The 19827-nt window shown below is 46.2% G+C and overlaps 1 protein-coding gene and 2 non-coding genes across 3 annotated transcripts; 2 read left to right on the top strand and 1 right to left on the bottom strand.

The window, feature by feature from the left end:
• Positions 1 to 180: 180 nt before the first annotated feature.
• TRNAY-GUA (transfer RNA tyrosine (anticodon GUA)) lies at positions 181 to 272 on the top strand. The gene is given in 2 exon segments: positions 181 to 217; positions 237 to 272. It is a non-coding gene; the product is annotated as a tRNA-Tyr (tRNA).
• A 710-nt stretch (positions 273 to 982) lies between these two features.
• TRNAA-AGC (transfer RNA alanine (anticodon AGC)) lies at positions 983 to 1055 on the top strand. The gene has a single exon. It is a non-coding gene; the product is annotated as a tRNA-Ala (tRNA).
• Positions 1056 to 4722: 3667 nt separating this feature from the next.
• LOC142768840 (uncharacterized) lies at positions 4723 to 11008 on the bottom strand. The gene is made up of 7 exons (XM_075871208.1): positions 10856 to 11008; positions 10248 to 10785; positions 10092 to 10177; positions 8670 to 9522; positions 8482 to 8564; positions 7026 to 7165; positions 4723 to 6083 (listed from the first exon to the last, which is right to left on the bottom strand). The coding sequence occupies exons 2-4, from the start codon at positions 10309 to 10311 to the stop codon at positions 9316 to 9318; spliced, it is 357 nt and encodes a 118-aa protein (XP_075727323.1). The 5' UTR covers positions 10312 to 10785; positions 10856 to 11008; the 3' UTR covers positions 4723 to 6083; positions 7026 to 7165; positions 8482 to 8564; positions 8670 to 9315.
• Between the last annotated feature and the right edge of the window lie 8819 nt (positions 11009 to 19827).

The raw sequence follows: 19827 nt of genomic DNA, 5'->3' as shown, positions 1-19827 counted from the left end.
TTTCAGAGATTGGGGGCTGCACCACTGCTGAATGCATCAATTTCTTGAGATTTACAAGCTCGGCACAGAACATCGGCGATAGGACCGCTAGTGATCGCACCAAAACGACCACGACGTGTAAAAACGTTTAATATAATTTTTGTCTGATTACATCTTCTCAAAACGCCACAGCATCTCGTCCCGTCGATAGCTCAGTTGGTAGAGCGGTGGACTGTAGAGGAATGCTCAATGCTGATATCCATAGGTCGCTGGTTCGAATCCGGCTCGACGGAGTTTTTTTTTTTCTCTCTTTTTTTTGGTTAAGAATGTCTGTACGCTAAGGTTTAATGGCGTGAGCGTGAAACCCCTTGAGAAAACTTTGGCCTGAGTTTCCGAACCCTTGTGAAGGCGTAAATGAGGGCTTTCTCTTATAACATCTAAGGTACTGATCAGGGACATGACCAGAATTTTTCTCCGGGGGTGGGGGGTCAACGTTTGTATGTGTGCGTAAGCAAAAGTGAAAAAAAAATTCGGGGGGAGGGCCCTCTTTGCATACCGCTTCGGCCCCCAGCGTCATGTGCCCTTGAAGTGCCCGAGCACGCGATCTGTATATTGTAACTTAGAAGTGTGGCAGCTTGGGCTAGTTGGTATGGCATGACGATTGTATTGTGTATTGATCCGGCGTTCTGTTTCGTTTATTGCTTGTGACAGGTCTAGGGGTGGGGGGTCGTTATTTTTTTCTTTAGTGAAAGGGGACCATCATGGTTTTTTGTGATGTCGAATATTGTTGTTGTTGTTGTTCTCCTATCGTTATCTGCTGAACATTCGTATTCATTTTCCTCTGCGAATGATGGTGATGGTGCCCCTATGACGAAAGAAATACAATCATCAGTAAATAAGCGAAATCTTCGCACTGCCTTTATGCCGCCCTGAAATGTACAACGCTTTTTTTTGCGTCAACTTTTTTGAAAGTGTAGAGCACACAATTCGGCTCTTCCTCGTCGGGGGTGTAGCTCAGATGGTAGAGCGCTCGCTTAGCATGCGAGAGGTACGGGGATCGATACCCCGCACCTCCAGTGACATTTTTTTTCCTTTCGAAAGAAAGGAGGGTGGACAATAGTTATTTTTTTTTTTCAGTAGCAAATTTTCTTAAGGGAACAGTCAGCGTTACGTGATGTGCTCCATTATTAAATAAAAAAAAAAAATCTCCGGACGATTCATGTGTGGATCGTAACGAGTGGGCGAAGCACGTGGAGATCATTCGGTATTTCCAGACAGGCTAGAACTCCAGTGCCCCGAGGAATATACAGGGAGAAGAGCGAAGTCTCTCCGGCAGGGTGGTGCCCCTATTCCAGGGCCCCACTGGCGCGAGCCATCCGTTCAGCTCTGTGGATCAGTCGCAGCTGATCCACCAGGGCTGTGCTAGACAGCAGCGCCTCGATATAGTTCAAATCAAGAAGAAATAGACATTCATGGGCCGGCACAGGATAACTGCTGGTTTTTAAGGTTAACTGACTGGATTCCCAGAGAAGGCAAATGCACGAAGGGGAGACAGAGTTGGATAGGCTTCAGCGCGATTTAGACGAAGACAAATGTAGACACACAGAACACAGACAGCACTCGTCTGTGTTCTGTGTGTTTCCATTTGTCTTCGTCTAAGTTGCGCTGAAGCCTATCCAATTATGTACCGACTCGCCTAAGTCAATGTGCTTTTTAAGACAGAGTTAGGTGGGTCGATGCGATTGAAAAGTTTGCGGGTATCACGTGGCAACAGAAAGCACAAGCTCGGGTTCATTGGCAGATCATAGGAGCGGCCATTGCCCAGCAGCGGACGTAGTTAGGCTGATGACGAGTTCGGTAACAATTTCAACAGGTGTATATAAAGAGCTACATGACAAACATGATTCAAGTACGCCCAGTTCTAAAAGACAGATGCTTTTAGGGGCCAAAGCTTATCATTATCCCAAGTCAAAGCACAGGTGCGAAACATCCAGAGAGCGTATATAGCGCACATATATGGTTTTCGAAGCAGGCATGAGCTCGAAAGCTGCTCAAAAACAAGCGCATCGATCAACGTCGGCATAACGTGCTCAAAAAGTCCACAGCCCAGACAACACTCGATGTCCTAAGGCCGTCCTCGTATGGTAAAATCCTCCTCGCACAGTTCTCATTGACCTTGGTACTTACTGAGGACGACACAAGCTGGTTTGACCCGGAAACATCTTTTCCAGTGCTTTCTGAGGACAACAGTTTATCCTGAAAAAGTAGTTTTAAGGGCGTTTTGGAGGTGACAAAAGCAATGCACTAGCGCCGGCTCAAACGTCTATTCGAGTGGTTTCTGGGGACAACAATTGGTCCTGAAAAGGTCCTGGCAAGGACCTTTTGGGGATGACAAAAGCATTGCACTGAGCACACATATATAATTCTTCAAGACCTTTGCGCACGAAGTAGATGCATTTCATACGTGAAAACTTTCTCCGCACGTTTGTTTCATACAGTGATGAAGTTATTGTGTATTTTCACCTTGTTTGTTTATTTTTTGGCAAAAAAATTCAAATTATGCGTCCCGCCTAATGAAACACGCGTAATCAATTGGCTTAGGTATCGAACCTGGTATTGCGAAATCTACGTTTGAAACAGCGTGTTCCTTAATGTCACAGCCAAAAAGTATCGAGTAACGTTGGTCACAGCCGCTGTAGCACGCAATAATGAACTAGCAGCTGGCAACCATTGACTTTGTGGCACCATTCTGGACAGTCAAGTAGCCAAGCCACATCAAGTCGACTGACTGTCAAAATGGCAGCGGCGGCCCTGTCAGAAAAAGCGCAGTGTACTAGTGAAAGTTCATGTCCTTTGTTGTTTGTGCGCATGGTTAAAAGTGAGAAATGTGTGAGAGTGTAAGTCGTAGGTGATGGCGGGAGGTAAACTGCCGTATTGATAGGTGCACTGGGCTGCTCAACGTTCAGACTGATCCTGGATGCATTGTCACCAGTCGACCGCGGCGAGGTGTGGTTCGAAGCAGCCCGGAACACCAGCCAATCGCGATCAATTGTGCTTCGAAGCAGCCTGGTCCCTACGTGAAAGGATCGACTTCTGCGTCTGACACATGGCCCGACCTCGGGCAAGTCGAGACAACGCCCGTGTCGAGTGTACTGATAGACTGTCGGAACGGAGCCTCTACTACACTACTGAGTGCGATGGGCGCGATGCACGTGGGGATGACATTGTGTCAAACTTTCGAGGAAGATTACAAACGTAGTTGATTGAGCTGTGTTGACTGCCTTGATACTGCTTTTCTTTTTTCAGACTATACGTGGACTCGAATGCCTGAACAAAGCTGTCAGTTGTGATTAATTACTGTTAAATAAATTTCAGTCAACAAGCTTTGTTTTTGTTTTTTTGTAATACTGCAGCACCTCTGTTGGTTGATGCACTATATATGCTCGAGACCTCGCAGGTGTTTTTCTTTTGATGTATGGAAATATGAAAAGAAGTAAATCCTAAGTAGTATCATTGCCCACAGTACCGAACCGGCCACGCTATCGTTCGGAAAAAAATACTGAAAAAGCCCTGATGTGTTGTTTTGAGGATGTGCTGAGGGTATGTGTATGGACAAGGGGACATGATTAGTGCCACTCTAGTACCATAAGAGGACATTCTGAGGGCGTCACATCGTCCTCACGGAGGCATACTGAGGACGTCCTGAGGTTGTGTTGTCTGGGAGGCTAGCTGTCACAAACAGACTTATATGGCTATAAATTTACTGTTTTTGGGCGCGTTGACGCTCCTACGCAGCTTCGAAACATCCGCGTGGCTGGATCAGTTGCTGCTTCAGCATCACTATATGGACGAGAGCGCACACAAAGCACCATATATATGACGTAGATGAGCGGCAACGGCGCGACACTAATCTCGAACTTGGAGCTTGAGAAGATGCATGCAGCAAAGCGGTAACAGCGCGACTCAGACCCGCAGCTGAGAGCGCGAAAAGGATTTAGGAGCAGAGGCCCCATGTCAGGCTACATAGCCTTTAGCCTCTGCTCCCGATCCTGTTAGAATTTCAGGACAAATAAACTTCAATTCAATTCAAAAGCGGACATTCGACGCCAACAGCAAGTTGGTTCAGAGTGGTCTAAACGGGAGCCACAACGGCAACGCCGTCAAGATGCCACGAGTCCGAGGTCATTTGCAATTTGATAAATCGCGATGATGTATTGTGCTTATTCACCCCATGCACTTTGAGAGTACTTAATTGCACTACAAGCGACCATCGTAGCATATGTGTGGGCCTATCACTTTGAATACCTACTGCAACACAGCAGAGGCGTCTATTCGAAGCAACAAGACTGAATCTTGATCTTCGGTTGTATATTTGTTCCCTGAACAACAGTATTGTGCATTGTATCATTAGAAGTTAGAGTAGGTAGATAAAGTGACACTTCTCCACAATGCACACGCTTATGACTGGGAGGACCACAGCAGCATCCCATGTTGTATATTTCTCTTGGAGCCTCCATTCCCTGGAACTTTCCGATTTCCATCTCGTGAATGTGTCGTTTAATTTCAGCAATGCGTCGTTCCACTGTACGACAAACTATTTCATTAACGACTCCCTCACAAAAAGAGATGCCGTGCGTGACTTTGACAGGTACAGCAACCACGATTCAACTGGTTCAACCATGTTCAACTGGTTTGGCACATCTCTGCACAAGAGAGCAGTAAAATAAGACATAACACATACGGTAAATTTTATTTGAGCAAATTACAGCAACCTTTATTTTTTTTGGAACAAAGAAATGCACTCGATCACAATGCCACAAGTCATTTGACAAAGAATGCAGTTCGGAGTGCTGTAGATTAGCATGTTCAGGACACAAATGTGACATGTATACATCGTAATTGAAACGTCACTGAGCAATGACTACATGTGGTAGTACTATCGATTATAAAGGGCAGTATATTGCACACAGACAAATACTCGCAATCGACCAAACCTCGCCGCAACAATGTCTTAGCGAAAGGAAGAGAAAGATGCCGTACAGTAGAGGCCTAAAAGTGTGTTGTTACTCAAGCAATACTAGGAAGGATCCACGCATAACAGCACATGTGCCAAGCGGCAAATAAGCAATACGGACGCGCAATATTTTTAAACATTCATTTTTTTTAATGTAATGCCATTGCACCAATGAAGGTTTCTAATAAAACTAACATAATAGAATGATGGATACAACCCAAGACTTCACCAGCATGTCTTCAAAGACAGATCCAAACAAGCCTGCGCTACTGGGCGTTTTCACTGCAGACAGCAGTCAAGAACCGGACGGCCAGAGACTGCCTTTTTTGTTTTCGAGAATATTGCCGGGTACACGAGCAAGACTTAAAACACCTGTACAGTCACCAAGGTGACCAGCCGCAGTTCTGTTATCTGTGTAGGGCTTGTCAAGTTTTTTAAAAATGTATGAAATAAAAGGGATTAACACATTCAAGATAACAATCGATTCACTGAAGTTATATTGATTGCATTAATACATTGGTGGACATGTACAGTTTTGAAGAAACTAATCTGGCTAAACAGCATGCAGTGGCTATTCGCTTATTAACAGTATCAACAGTCTGGCAGCATATGGCACACTGGCTTAATTTAATCAACGATATGGATCTAACATATTTGACAGTTCATGAAAACGCTAAACTCGCTCAGTGATGGTTGGACACCATAGCATTTTGAAGTGCAATTGGTTCTGTAAGCCTTGCGGCCATTCTCTGAACAGCTCTGTACAATAGGCGATAGATCACCGACGTGAAGGTGTTGCGCAGCATTTCACGGCAATGCGAGATGCAGCGAGTGGTCACAGTGGAGCGATGACTAGCATTAATGCCAAGCAGTCTTCACTAGGATTGAATACAGAAGGGAAGGTCACAGCAATGGCTTTTCTTCCGTGATGCACTCCCCATAAGGCAAGCAAGAGGCAGGAATTCTTGCGACTGCAGTGGCTGCAGGACCCTGGGTGCCTGGAGGATTCTCTTTCCCACAGAAGAGGCACAGGCCGGAGACAGAAGGCAATGCAGGTTTACATGTAGCAACCATCGATGAGGCCAAAGAGCTGAAATAAAACCAAAATGCAAGTCGATGGGTGGGGAGTGGGACAATACTTGAGCATTGCGAATTTCTGCTAAGCCTAGGAATATACGATGGAACGGGTTAGCTCATTCTCTATATTTCGTCCATTTCACTGCGTCAATTTTTTTTTTAAGTTTGGTTGCAATCGAAAAAAAGAAGCCTCTGAGAAATGCCACGTTTCAATGAAAGCAAGGGCCTCACCAAGCAAAGTTGATACCGCAAGCTAGTATACAAGGGTGTATTATTTAGCAGCAGTCTCACTGCATAGGTCACCTGTCATCCTCCAGTTAAGAGAGGCACTCACAACCTGCACTACAGGTGCACAGGTTTGGCCAGCCCCTCGCGAAACTGCATCGACATGCTTCACAGTCTGGACACAAGCGTACCATAACCATCGAGTGCAAGTGCCATTAAAAGCCAGTATGTTTCAGCAGTGCGCAATGCGAACCAAGATTATCATTCTGCCACGTTTTCAGAAACGTTTCCCATGGTCTCAAAAAAGCAGGTACACTGATCAAGCGATTCGTGGTTTTCAGCAACGATAGAAGTAGAGGGTCTATATTGCATGTAAATATATGAAGATTGGATAGCAAAAATGTTTTAGTGCAAAATAAGCCCTAAAGTGGCCAGAAAAACCTCTATGCCACCGGCTACTGCTCTTTTATTATGGCTTGGAAAAGGTATGTCTCGCACAGAGCACACTTCTGGGAAAGTTTAGCTGCTGTAGTGTTCCGGCACCTTCAATAAAAGGTTTGTGGTGCAAACGAAACAGTGGACACCAGAGTGTCTAGTTGCATCTGTTCTTGTCCTTGGTTGTCACCACAAATCTTGTTAAGTTATGCAACGCAGTCTGCCCGGCATTACACTTGGCTAAAGCACATCCCCGCCGTTATTTGCCGTATTGCTCGAAGTGCTAAAGACTTACGCGGATAGTGTTGAGACAATGTCAACCAGGGAGACCTGTTGAGTGCCAGCATGGAAATGATACGGGGGGGGGGGGGGGTAGGCAGATGTCTCCTTTCCTAGTGTAAACGAAGACTGTAGTAGGTTGCACAGGTTCAGGATCTGCAATGACAGAAGCCAGTTGGTTGTGGCCAATATGCACCGTGTAGTACGACAGAGAACACATGAGCATGCTGTGAATAGTCTTGAAACCCTATTGAACATAATCGGATAGCCTTATAAAAAAGAAAGTGGGAAGGACGACGTTTTTTTTTTTTCGCAAATTGTCACTACAAGTTCATATCCACAGTTCGTGAAGTCTAGGCTTTTGCAAATATTCAAATGCTTTGAATGTCCAAACGAATAATGCAGTGTTCGACTTAATTGAAAACTAAATTTAGATATTTGAATCATTCCGAACGAACAAATAATGTACACAAATCCGCAACTACCATCCTGTAAAGGTTGTTTCAGTGCAGTAGGAGAATGCCAAGCTGTGAAAGCACTTTTCTAAGTGTATAATACGCATGCAATTTGTAGAAGTGTCACTGCAGTGAAGTACTGTACGATAAAAACATGTGCAAGGAAAATAGGCAATGCCGTGAAAGCCTCACTTCAAGGTTAAGTGAGGAAGCTTGTCATACTGACTGAAGTTGCATACATTGCAGGCTATCACTTGCACTCTACCGAAAGTAAAATCCTGCCAATATTCGAAGTTGTCTGCTCTCTTTGATGTGAAAAATGACATTTGCACAAGCCTTGTTTTAATTGTTTAAAACTATTGTTCAGGTTAGCTGGGTCATGATAGATACTCATTTTTCCTTATGGTGCGCTATTTACATACTATTCGAATGAACTATTCGAATTGAACTAGGCGCTGCAGTGCTGGTGCTGCGAGTGTAGATTTTTTTTGTCGCATGCACACAGAAGAGAGTTGTTGAGCAGCACGTTTGACAGAGTTATTGAGAGCACACCGACATTTTCCGATTGGTATACTTGCCATAGACTCGCAAGTGACCATGGGGTGTCAGGACGGGGGAGGGGCAAAATAGGCACTCCTCTTTTAAGAGCTCCCCAGCAATTGCCCTCTACCAAACTACACTGGTGCTCCTCGCCTCCCTCACCGATGATGCAATGCTGATTTGCACACATTAAGAGAAAATCCTGCCGACGACCGTGCAAGAGGGCCATGATATGGAATGAGCTGCAGTTTTTTCTCGGCGACAGAGGCGAGGGTGCTGCCGCTTACTGGAATTGCAGCCCCCATTTTAATGTGTTTATAACAGTGGCCCTCACGAATCGGCATACATCTTATTTCAAGAGTTCCACACACTCTGTTTCTACTTGCACTGTTCCCGTTAGCACTTCTGTTAATATAGGTGTACAGCACACACTCTATGAAGATGAGGTTGCTAAGCAGCTTATGAATGAGGTCTTGCCTGAACAGGATGGCATCTCCTTACAGCAGGCAAACCCGCTCCGGGACTTGTATGAACCCACGCATGAATGACATGGCAGCCACCTGGAATTGAGAAAACCAACATGATCACCAGAAACTCAAAGACGCACGAGGGGAACTTGTGGATTAAGAAAAGTGGAAGAAACATGGTCTATGCACACCACGTACCAATTCACACTGCAAGTCCCACAGGTGATCCATGCGCGATCTTGAAGGTCAGGATCATTGCAGAGCAGGCTCGAAGACCAAAACCGCAGGGCAAGCGTGGCCATAGTAGTGGAATGTGGAAGGACAGACATGCAAAACAGTAAAAGTAACTCGTTAAGAGTAGACCTCGCTTCGACACTACCGACTAGGCTGCCGATACGAGCCTATCGAGGTAAAGTAACAAGACAATAATTAAGCAGAGCAACTCTGAACACAGTCTTGCATCCGAAACGGACGAAGCGCCACTGCATACGGAGTTGACCCTCCTTCTGATGAAAGCTCCAGGGGACTGCTAACCGCTATAAACTGCCGAGTGCTAAAGATCCCCTTACCACACGACTTGTGCGGCGAGAGTGGCCACAGCAGGACTTAGTGTGTGGACATTTGTGAAGACTGGCAGCAGCAGAGCACTACCCACAAAATCCGGTGAAGTAACGCCCACCTATGTTGGCCTTTACAGTGCCGTGCCAGTCTACCCAGAACATCCTGTTCGCGCGTTTGTGCATGTTGTGTGGCTTGTCCTTGCGCTGCGGCCACGACCTGTCACTGAAGACGCATACAACTGCGGGTTTGTGAAACCCGAAGCTATAAACGCCGCCCCTCCCAGTCAGTCCCCTTTCACTTTCTTCAAGAAGAAGGCCTGCTGTGGCAACAATTGTGCCAATGCATGGCTGCTAGTGCCCTGCACCTTAATATTCAATGGTGGAATAAAACGGAGTAGTAGTAACATAGCATTCTGACGAACCTTGTTAGTCTCGCCACACCAGTTGGTCCTTGTGCATCTTCCTCGGTCCCCACTTGTCCTCCTTTGGATCTAGCAAAGCAAAACATTCGTTTAGCCACAGTGGCACACATAATTTGTTACTTTAATCGAATGTATTATTGGGTACTATAGTCATAACATCCTTGCAACTGCTTGAAGAATGGTGCACAAAAATTTATGTACAGTATCCCCGAATTCAGAAACTTTACGGTTAAGCGATGCCAGCACTTATTTTCCCAGGATTCACAAGGTGTCAGCAGCTCGATTTCAACTAAAACTTGCACAATTGCTATAGTTAGCATTATTGTTATTCAGAGAGCAGTTGTATATAGCCAACGTATTATTCATAGCAGTAGTTAAAAAAATACGTCACGTTTCAAACTACTCTGTACAGTGGAGTTGCTGCAGGTCACTTGTATCAAAATGCCGAGTTTGTGGCCAGGAATCCAACCAGTGTGCTCAAGCTTACAAGCATAATACAGTGCAACATGTTTGCCGCTAAGCAACCATGATCGGTACTAGCTACGACTAGATTTAGAGACAAGATTCGCGACAACCTTACATCACGGTTTCAGCCAGTACTGTACATGGATCGCATGAAGCGCACGTCTTGTACTTACGAGAGGTATCGTCCAGCTGATAGGACGCTCCACCTGGGCCCGGAAGAACGCCTCATCAACTTTCGCCAGGAGCGAAAGTTGACAAGCTGAAACGACACAAGGACAGCTCATTAGTCTTGACAGCTCGCGAGGCAAGAGAAGTGCCGTTAAACTTACCTGATCCGGTGTGGAGCAAGCCTGGCAAGGAGTCGTGCACAATGTGGCAGGTGTCCTGCAACATTGCGCATGACCGTTGTGCAAGATGCAGTGTTCTTCATACACCTCATTCACGTGAGCAAATGAGATGATAAAGGACACCGAATCTTGCAACCTGAAACAGATGGGGGTGGTCATTAGAAGACGAGCGCACAGAGAAAGCACGACAGAAATGGGGTGGTGGGGCATAGGATAACTTAGGGCCGAGTTAAGACAAGCTGGTTTACATAATGTTCAAGTCGTATCAATATGACTACGACGTGAATGAATAGGTCAGAGTCAACATTGTCCTTGAAGACCAGATTCACGACAACCTTAAATCACAATTTTAGCCAGTTGCCCACACCAGTCGCCTCATTTGAATCTTGCGAATACTGTACATGGATTGCATGAAGCGTATGACTTTTACTTACAGGAGCAATCGTCCAGCCTACAGCACGCTCCACCTGGGCCCGGAAGAACGCCTAATCAACTTTCGCCAGGAGTGAAAGTTGACAAGCTAAAACGACACAGGAACAGCTCATTAGTCTTGACAGCTCGCGAGGCAAGAGAAGTGCCGTTAAACTTACCCGATCCGGTGTGGAGCAAGCCTGGCAAGGAGTCGTGCACAATGGGGCAGGTATCCTGCAACATTGCGCATGACCGTTGCGCAAGACGCAGTGTTCTTCATACATCTCATTCACGTGAGCAAATGAGATGATAAAGGACACCGAATCTTGCAACCTGAAACAGATGGGGGTGGTCATTAGAAGACGAGCGCACAGAGAAAGCACGACAGAAATGGGGTGGTGGGGCATAGGATAACTTAGGGCCGAGTTAAGACAAGCTGGTTTACATAATGTTCAAGTCGTATCAATATGACTACGACGTGAATGAATAGGTCAGAGTCAACATTGTCCTTGAAGACCAGATTCACGACAACCTTAAATCACAATTTTAGCCAGTTGCCCACACCAGTCGCCTCATTTGAATCTTGCGAATACTGTACATGGATTGCATGAAGCGTATGACTTTTACTTACAGGAGCAATCGTCCAGCCTACAGCACGCTCCACCTGGGCCCGGAAGAACGCCTAATCAACTTTCGCCAGGAGTGAAAGTTGACAAGCTAAAACGACACAGGAACAGCTCATTAGTCTTGACAGCTCGCGAGGCAAGAGAAGTGCCGTTAAACTTACCCGATCCGGTGTGGAGCAAGCCTGGCAAGGAGTCGTGCACAATGGGGCAGGTATCCTGCAACATTGCGCATGACCGTTGCGCAAGACGCAGTGTTCTTCATACATCTCATTCACGTGAGCAAATGAGATGATAAAGGACACCGAATCTTGCAACCTGAAACAGATGGGGGTGGTCATTAGAAGACGAGCGCATAGATAAAGCACGACTTTATGCACCTGGATGAGAAAAACGAGCAAGAGTAAACATTGCAGTGGCACACAAACTGAAAGGACAACTTCCATAAAGCGTGCAGTGAGAAACAGACATTCGATATTTTAATTACAAAAGTCAGTGGGAGGCAGCAGACTAAAACGAGCAATGCTCGACGATGGTCGCGCTCCTTCACCAGTTTTGTAACGGGCACTAAAAGGTAACTGGATATAGCAATCCAGCTAGATGTAGCATTAAGAAACGCTAACAGAAAGACATGACAGACGAATACAGAAGTGCACAAGAGAGATGAAAATAGAAGCCATACCTGAACCCGATTGCAGCACGGTCATAATGTGCCCAATGAACTCGACCAAAATGATTGGAACGACGTTTCGATCCGGGAGGGAAACCGGCACGCGACTGGTGCTGAGAGTGCAACAGCATTCTGGATGGGTTTCACCCCCACGACAGAAAGCTACCGGCGTGCCAAGCGTGTGCTAGGCATGAAACCTGAAAGTGAAACTTGAACTTCATTAGCGGGTTTACCTGAAATTGAAGCCGATGTTGAAGCTTGCAGCAATGATCACTAGGGCTTCCCGTTCGCAGTGGCCGACCCCAGAAGTGGCCAGAGTCCTTGGAACTGCAACAAGATTAAATACAGTGGTTGCCAGTGTCAAAACATGTTTAAAAGGTAAACATGTTTGAGACAAAGGTAAACATGTTTGAGAGGCAACACACTGCAGCTAAATACCAATAGGTTAATACTGAAACCGTGAAACACAAATGCGCTTCACCTTCCCTTCTGGATGCGAGATTGCAAGCTAACCAATTTGGAAGCTTTTGTTAACACGTAAGCGAGTACAACGGGATTGTTTAACGGACGCCGGAAAAGGTGTGAACAACTGAACTCCCCTGTTGATTGGAACTGGCTTTTTACGGGCATACAGCGCAACACTGGAGAGTACAACAGAAAAGCAATTTACACTGTGCTGAGAGTGCCTTGTCCATTTCTTTTGTCATTACCTAGTGTTGCACTGCAAGCAGGTTAAATATGAAGTCTACTGTGGTGCAAGATTGTCTGGCATAATTTAAAAGTGAAAGAGCAACGATAAAACTGACATGAAATGTGAACTAAATATCCGACATAATCATAATGCTCGCTGAAAGTAATACGAGTTCACACCGATTTGTTTTATTTAGAGCATTCTCGTTAACTTCATCAATATCAAAAGAGAAGGATGAAATGCAAATCTGGTAAAATTGCACAGGGGGGGGGGGTCAAAAGTGAGCATGCCACTATCGCATGCATTCATGTGGGAGTGTGGCCTGGGAACTTTTGACTCCCATGTAGATTAGCTAGTTATAATGCAAAGGCACACATTCCAAGTCACATTTGAATAACTCGAGAACCAAGTACTCATTTTATGCTTGAGCTCCCCCCCCCCCTCGTTCTTCAAGAGAAGAATGACCTGAAGCAAACAGATGCATCGGAGATTTCGTTATGTGCCGCACTGTAAATGGCTGCACTATCAACGACGATTCATGTGCAGCCAGTATTACTCATGAGCAGCCAGCAGCGAGTAGCGAATGAAAGGTTGAAATTGGTAAGCAGTGGTCTGCCAAGCGCATGCTTGCGCAAACCTTGCGTCAATAGCAATCCATGATGTGAAATTCATGCTGAGCGACAGATTAGATGACGAGTCAGCATACAACAGATGATAACCGAATAAAGCAATGTTTTAATCAAAGTTTGCCCTGAAGTGCTTGAATCGAGGCATAAACGCACATGCGGTTATTTCAAGACCCTTTGTTTGGACAACACAGAAAATGAATGCTAGATTATAATGAGATGGGGTAGCCTAGAAACCTGAACCACTAAAGTTATGAAATAACTGTTGCAAGCACACAGCTACTGCTAATATGACAATAGGCATTCTACATCTAGCAATTTTTACAAATTGCTGCCGGACACGGGGGAAACCCAGCATGGCATTGGCAAAGGCACTTATCTACCACAAAAATCGGAGAATGGTGTTGCAATAATTGGCTTCGGATTAGAATTTTACCAACTATCGGTCGGTTAATTACCGTGATACACAAGCATCTCAATGACGTGGTCAGGTAAGAAAGCAGAGTCGAGCCCAATAAGAGTCCCATGGCAAGGTGACATGGCAAGACGACATTGTCCATGGCAAGGTGACGTCAATCAGGCAATGCAAGAAAAAAAAAACTTTAGGGGAACAGTTCGGATTACTGGTATTTCATGAAGCAATGTAATGAAAATTGCAAGGTTACCACGCTTCGAAGATTCCCGTTTTAGTCTTTGCTAAAGTTACACAGGACAACTTTTTGCATACCTACCCTGCTTCTTCAGAAGAGCAGCCCTCATTGCTAACGAGAGAAGCCGAGAAGTTACAGGCATCTGTTGACTGCACGTCTGGTACGCGAAGCATTGGCGATAAAAAAAATTTCCTTTTAGGAAGTACGTTACTCGAAGCTTAAGAGCTTGATGAAGTCCCGACACCAGTACTAGAGGGCAAAGCAGCAGTAGGACAGACATTCGGACACCGTACGAGAAGCACGGCATCAAGTATTATAAAAGTGGGGAAAGAAAGTGTCACCAAGAAAGCGAGGGAATGCACATGCCATTAGGCTTGTGCGAACAGCAAATATGAAGTGAACAGCGAGTTTGGTCATCATGTGCAATCGAATTTGAATAGTGTATAACAGTACAAAAGAAAATGGGCCTACATTTGTCGTTGCCAAACGAACTTGCATAATATATTATAAAAATTGAAACAAAACCAGTGCAAATGCAATTCGTCTTGGTTAAATATTCCGAATATTTCGAGATTGTTTACAGTTTAAATTGGAATTGAAGCGAATTCAGATATCGTAATATTCACACGAGTCTAATATGCACAGTTTTGAGATGGCATGAGCATGAAGAAGCCAGACTCGATGAGGACACCAACAAAAACTCAAGACATGTATTATTCGGGAAAGTAAATGAGGCGGGTGAACTGTTCAACGTAACAATTTTCATTGAACGAAGGATCAGAATCTGCATGGTTTAAGAAGTCTAGTGGGGTAGGTAGCCTTTAAAATAAGGTTAATCTCAAACAGCCCTGGGGCCATATACAGTCGAAATTTTTGTGCAAAGATCATGCAGAGGGCAAGAGATGCTGGGCAGTATGGAGAGAAAGAAAAAAAAAAAAGAATAAGCCTACTTGTGCAAAAGTTCACGAAAGGATGGGCTGGTAGGCATATGAAAGGCTTTAGGAACTCATGACCGGCATATTACCGCTATCCCTGAAACTATAGAAGTGAAGACTTTCGATTTGCTAGTTCCAACTTGAAATACACAAAGGAAGAGACTAGCGAAGGAAGTCCTGAAGTGACGTGCCACGAAATTTACGATAAAACGCTGCAGCTGAGGAAGACAGCGTGCGAGTTGCGACAGATATGGGGGATAGGAAAATGCAGAGAAGGTCCCCTGCCTATAAAAGGACATCTCATAAAAGACAAGAAATACTGCCCGGAGCATGCTTTTGATGAAAAGTTAAGTGTATTTAGTTGCTGTCCCATTACTACAAAAGTGGTAATGAAATGAAAAGTGGTAATGAAAGCTAGGAAGTCCTCTGAGAAGTACAGTAACAGACTATCACAGACACACACAGAACAAACAATGTATTTTAAAAAGGACCACAGTCGCAGGTGTCAAGTATGTTAAGAACCACCCAAGTGGCCGGCAGACGTAGCCAGAAATTTGGGGGGGGGGGGGGCACCATCTTAAAGTGGCCATTTTCTGTTCTCTATGTCATGGCAAAAAAATTTCGGGGGGGAGGACACATGCCAGGTGTGCCACCCCCCGGCGACGCCCCTCGTTCCCGCACGGGCTTCAATTGCAAATTATAGCTGCCACGCTTAAACAATGAATACGACGGGACGAAGAATACACGACAGGGCGCTGGCTATTGATTTCTCTATTGGAAAAGCAGAGAGCGTCCACGCGCTTAAATGGCAAAACGAGCTAGAGCGCGCGCCGATATTCAAATAAGCACCAAGCAGCAACTGCGCACTCAAATGCTATGAACGAAATACACTCGCCTAACATGGGCCCTAGCGGTTACCGTTATGCTATACCATTGGCTAGATCCGATAGCAGAAGTGCTAGCTAATCAATGCAACGAGTAAGACGCCAAGTCACCATCGCCCTCCAAGCACCCGTCCACATTCCGATGAACCCGTATTAACCCTCTCGGAGAACGATGGCTGCGCCCAACAGAGCTTCAATGAAGCAAGGTAGCCCTTCGCGTTTAATGTATGCACTGTCCTACCAATGTAAACACGAGAATCGTATGCTTACTCGATGCAGTGCCGGTAGCAGTTCCACCACCAAGGCTCCGTCGGATTTAGAGTGGAAAATACGCCAGAGTGGCGCGGGGCGCGTCAGTACGTACTACGGCAGGGCTCCTGGAACGAAAGCAAGACTTGTTAGTACAATGGAAGCGTGTGTAAAAAAAAGAAAGAAAATAAAAAATAAACGTAGGCTTACTGATAACGTTTGAGCGCATAGCCACGGTTTGTTCATGTGAGAAGTCTAGGCTGAAAGAAAAAAAGGCAAACGTTAACACGGCAAAAGAAACACTCAAGACGCGCGAGCGGTTACCTGCTGTCCGCCCGTAGCAGGTCCCCGACGCGACGCGATGTGCAGACTTGAGGTCTAGATGTGGCCAGGTTCTTGAACATCCGCGGCTACAAGCCGGCGAAGCGAGCACCGGGACGGCGTGTTGCAGCACGCTAAAGACCACATTACGTACCAGAAAAAAAGACTGGCACGAAACGATCGAAGGTCGCGTGCGCTCCACTGCCATCCGGTTCGACGGGTGAACCTCGCGTGGACACAGCCCTAACCGCGAGATCAGTAACGAGAACCAAACGGAGCAGCACAACACTCGAGACCCGACGGCTGTGTCACGCGAAGTATCGACCCGAAGTGGAAGCATAGTTCAAGGAACCCGCCCACCGGTCACGCACAACCTAGCCTTAAAACCCCATTCAACTGCAAGGCTACACAGTGAGTGGTGTTCGGTGAACATAGCCCCACTCCCCGCCGGCCTGTCACATTTGGGGACTTACCACTTCGATGCCGAAGACGAAGCTTGCAGAGGTCCTCGACGAGTTCCAGGCGACGTGGTTCCTTGTAGGTATAGTTCCGCAGGTGTAGGTAAAGTCCGTACACACGAGAAAAAAGTTGAAACGCGACTTTTACGTACTGTAACGTCGCGCGCCCCGCGCCCGGACGTCACGGTGAGCCATGTCATGACGCCGAATATCTGCCGTCTACAAAAATCGCAGCATGAGTAGCTGATAGAAAATGAGGTCACGCACCCGCATGCAGCTCTATTTCACGGCCACGTATGGTCATCTGCGCATGCGTCGTTGGAGCGCCATATCTGATCGCGCCGTTACGTCACGATATCTGACATCGGTCGTTTTATCGGCGAGATAGGCCCGCGGTGTGATGCGGAGGAAAGAAATCGAAGAAAAATGTGCGCAAAGGCGAACTCCAAGGATGGCACATGTGACGCTCGGAATGTTCCAGAAGCGCCCGAACTGCAGAGCTGAAGCGGTCCGCATATCTCTTCCATGCGGTCGCCTTTTCGCATTTTAATTGTGACCCAAATACCGGCATGACTTGCAATTACGCGACTAATGGGAGGACATAATGAAACCAGCTTACTTTTCAGTCAGTACTTTAATTGCGTTCTTTCTGTCCACTTCATTTGTTTTTTTCTGTGTTGGTCCGAGATTTGCGAACTTTGCCCGCATGAAGTGATACACCGCACACTCGCCCAACAGGAAGTTCTAAGATACTTTACTGTTATCACGCCGTCTTTTTCTTTCTTGAATCTGTTGCAGCGAGAAACCGCATTCTGTTTCTTTTAATCGTATATACCTTGTGTCCGCCATTGTGGATCATGTCTACGGCGCCCTGTTGATGTCCCGTAGGTCGCTGGTTCGATCCCGGCCGAGACAGCAGGGGCGTAACCAGAATTTTTTTCGAGAGGGCGGGGCACCTTTTTAATTTCGGGGAGGGGCGTACCCTTTTGAAATGGTAGTTTTTTCGCTCCCTACGAAATGGCGAAAAAAATTGGGGGGGGGGGGGGCATGGGCATGGCGTGGTTACATCCCTGCGTGACGGTCGCGTTTAAGACGGAGGCGGAATGCCAGAGGTGACGTCATTGCGTGACGTCATTGCGCTTCAAACACCAAGCAATGGTTCGATTTTCGGAGCCCTCGACAAAGGCGTGTTTCATAATTCCTGTCATCGTTTTGGCTCGTACAACCAAGGATATTTATATTTTGATTCGTCCTTCGGCTCCCAAAAACATATTACTCGCGGGGTGAACAAGAAAATATAAAGAAAGGAGGGGGCAGAGTTTTATAGTTAGCATGGTTTCGATAGAGCTCCTTTGAACGTAGTTGTAGGATACATGGCCATGGCCTATGCATACAAAGCGGCCGTGGCATGATGATTCGGGTGATAAGGTCGTTGTATTTTTGTGCTGAATTTATTTATTTAGTTCAGAAATTCTGCCAGACTCACACATGAGGCCTTATAGGCAGGCGTGGGTGATACATAAAAAGTAACGTGTAGAAATGCAACTCATTGATTGATATGTGGGGTTTAACGTCCCAAAGCCACCATATGATTATGAGAGACGCCGTAGTGGAGGGCTCCGGGAATTTCGACCACCTGGGGTTCTTTAACGTGCACCCAAATCTGAGCACACGGGCCTACAACATTTTCGCCTCCATCGGAAATGCAGCCGCCGCAGGCGGGATTCAATCCCGCGACCTGCGGGTCAGCAGCCAAGTACCTTAGCCACTAGACCACCGCAGCGGGGCTAGAAAAGCAACACAAAGAAAAAGGAAAACATACCACGCGTAGATGCACCATCGAGAACTAGCGCATCAAATTGGAACGCCGGAACTTACAACAATTTTAGGAATTTTCGCACACACGCACTAAAAAAAAGTATCGAAAGAAAAAAGCAACATGAAAGCAATGACGGCAGGCATCTGCTGGCACAAAACCAAAACAAAGGAACCGTCATATAACGGGACAAAAATCAGCAACGTTTCAGAATACAATGCATTGATCACAAGCATGTCATGATAATATTCAAGTATACGAAAAAGTTCTAGAGGGTGAAACGTGAGTTTAAGCCTGTGCCGGGTGCATGGCGAAACAAAAGGGAGAGGAGAAAAGAAATATGAAAGTCAGGTGGTCGACGCGGTCGACAACAGGCCGGCGGCTACACAGAGGGACCTTCTCTTTTCTGCACGGCAGCACACTCAAGTCTTCAAAGCACTTCTTCGTTTCCTTGAAGACACTGGACTAGACAACCGGATGTAGAAGCTGCCCGCCACGTCATCGGTCATGGACGCCATTTCTCTTCTTCTTCACTCTTCTTCACATCTCTAATGCCATCTTCCCCTCCTTCCCTACAGGCGCTGAACCGTGCTCCCAATCAGGGCTGCAGAAGTTGCATCTTTTCCTTTCCTGAACCTCTCTCTCGACAGCGGTGCCATGTCCGATGGGATAAAGCTGAATAGGAAAAAAATAACATTTTGTTGGGGCCTCCAGGGGTGGTGGGTATTGAGCTTCCCCCCACGCAGGGACCAAGACGCCAAGCACGGTGGTGGCGCTGCATGCTTGATGGCCTCTGCCCGGAGTTGGTTGACCCGGTGTGGATTGCGCATTGCAGCCACCCATCTGGCTGAGACAGTATCGAGGTTGATGCTCGTGCACCTCGTCTCGCACTCAAGGAGCACACGTGTTTGAGTGTAGCGTTGCTTTCGGGGGCGCATGTCGTCGGGTAATTTAGGTGTCCGCGGATATATGTCTGATAATAATTGATTGATTGATTGATTGAACGTTTATTATCATTTGTCACATGAGGTTTACAAACACTGATTGGACCCATAGCCTGAGGCTAGTGTAGGGTCCAATGAGAAAAGTAATGGACAGAAGCGGGAAATATCAATTACACATAATACATATGTAGCTATACAGACACTGTAAATATACACATATACAGAGTAGAGAAGTCTTTCTCTTTCTGGTCCCACCTAACAAAACTGCATGTGCGCATACAAAA

This window comes from Rhipicephalus microplus, chromosome 8 (genome assembly GCF_043290135.1).
Source record: "Rhipicephalus microplus isolate Deutch F79 chromosome 8, USDA_Rmic, whole genome shotgun sequence".
Taxonomy (NCBI): Eukaryota; Metazoa; Arthropoda; class Arachnida; order Ixodida; family Ixodidae; genus Rhipicephalus; species Rhipicephalus microplus.
This window is presented reverse-complemented; position numbering and strand designations above follow the sequence as displayed.

Bases quoted from the DNA above. Each gene is read 5' to 3' on its own strand.
- LOC142768840 (XM_075871208.1), bottom strand. From the start codon at position 10,311: ATGTTGCAGGACACCTGCCACATTGTGCACGACTCCTTGCCAGGCTTG. The intron at 10,178-10,247 runs GTAAGTTTAACG...GTGTCGTTTCAG, and splicing joins CTTGCTCCACACCGGATCAG to CTTGTCAACTTTCGCTCCTG. The intron at 9,523-10,091 runs GTAAGTACAAGA...TTGCTTTGCTAG, and splicing joins TCAGCTGGACGATACCTCTC to ATCCAAAGGAGGACAAGTGG.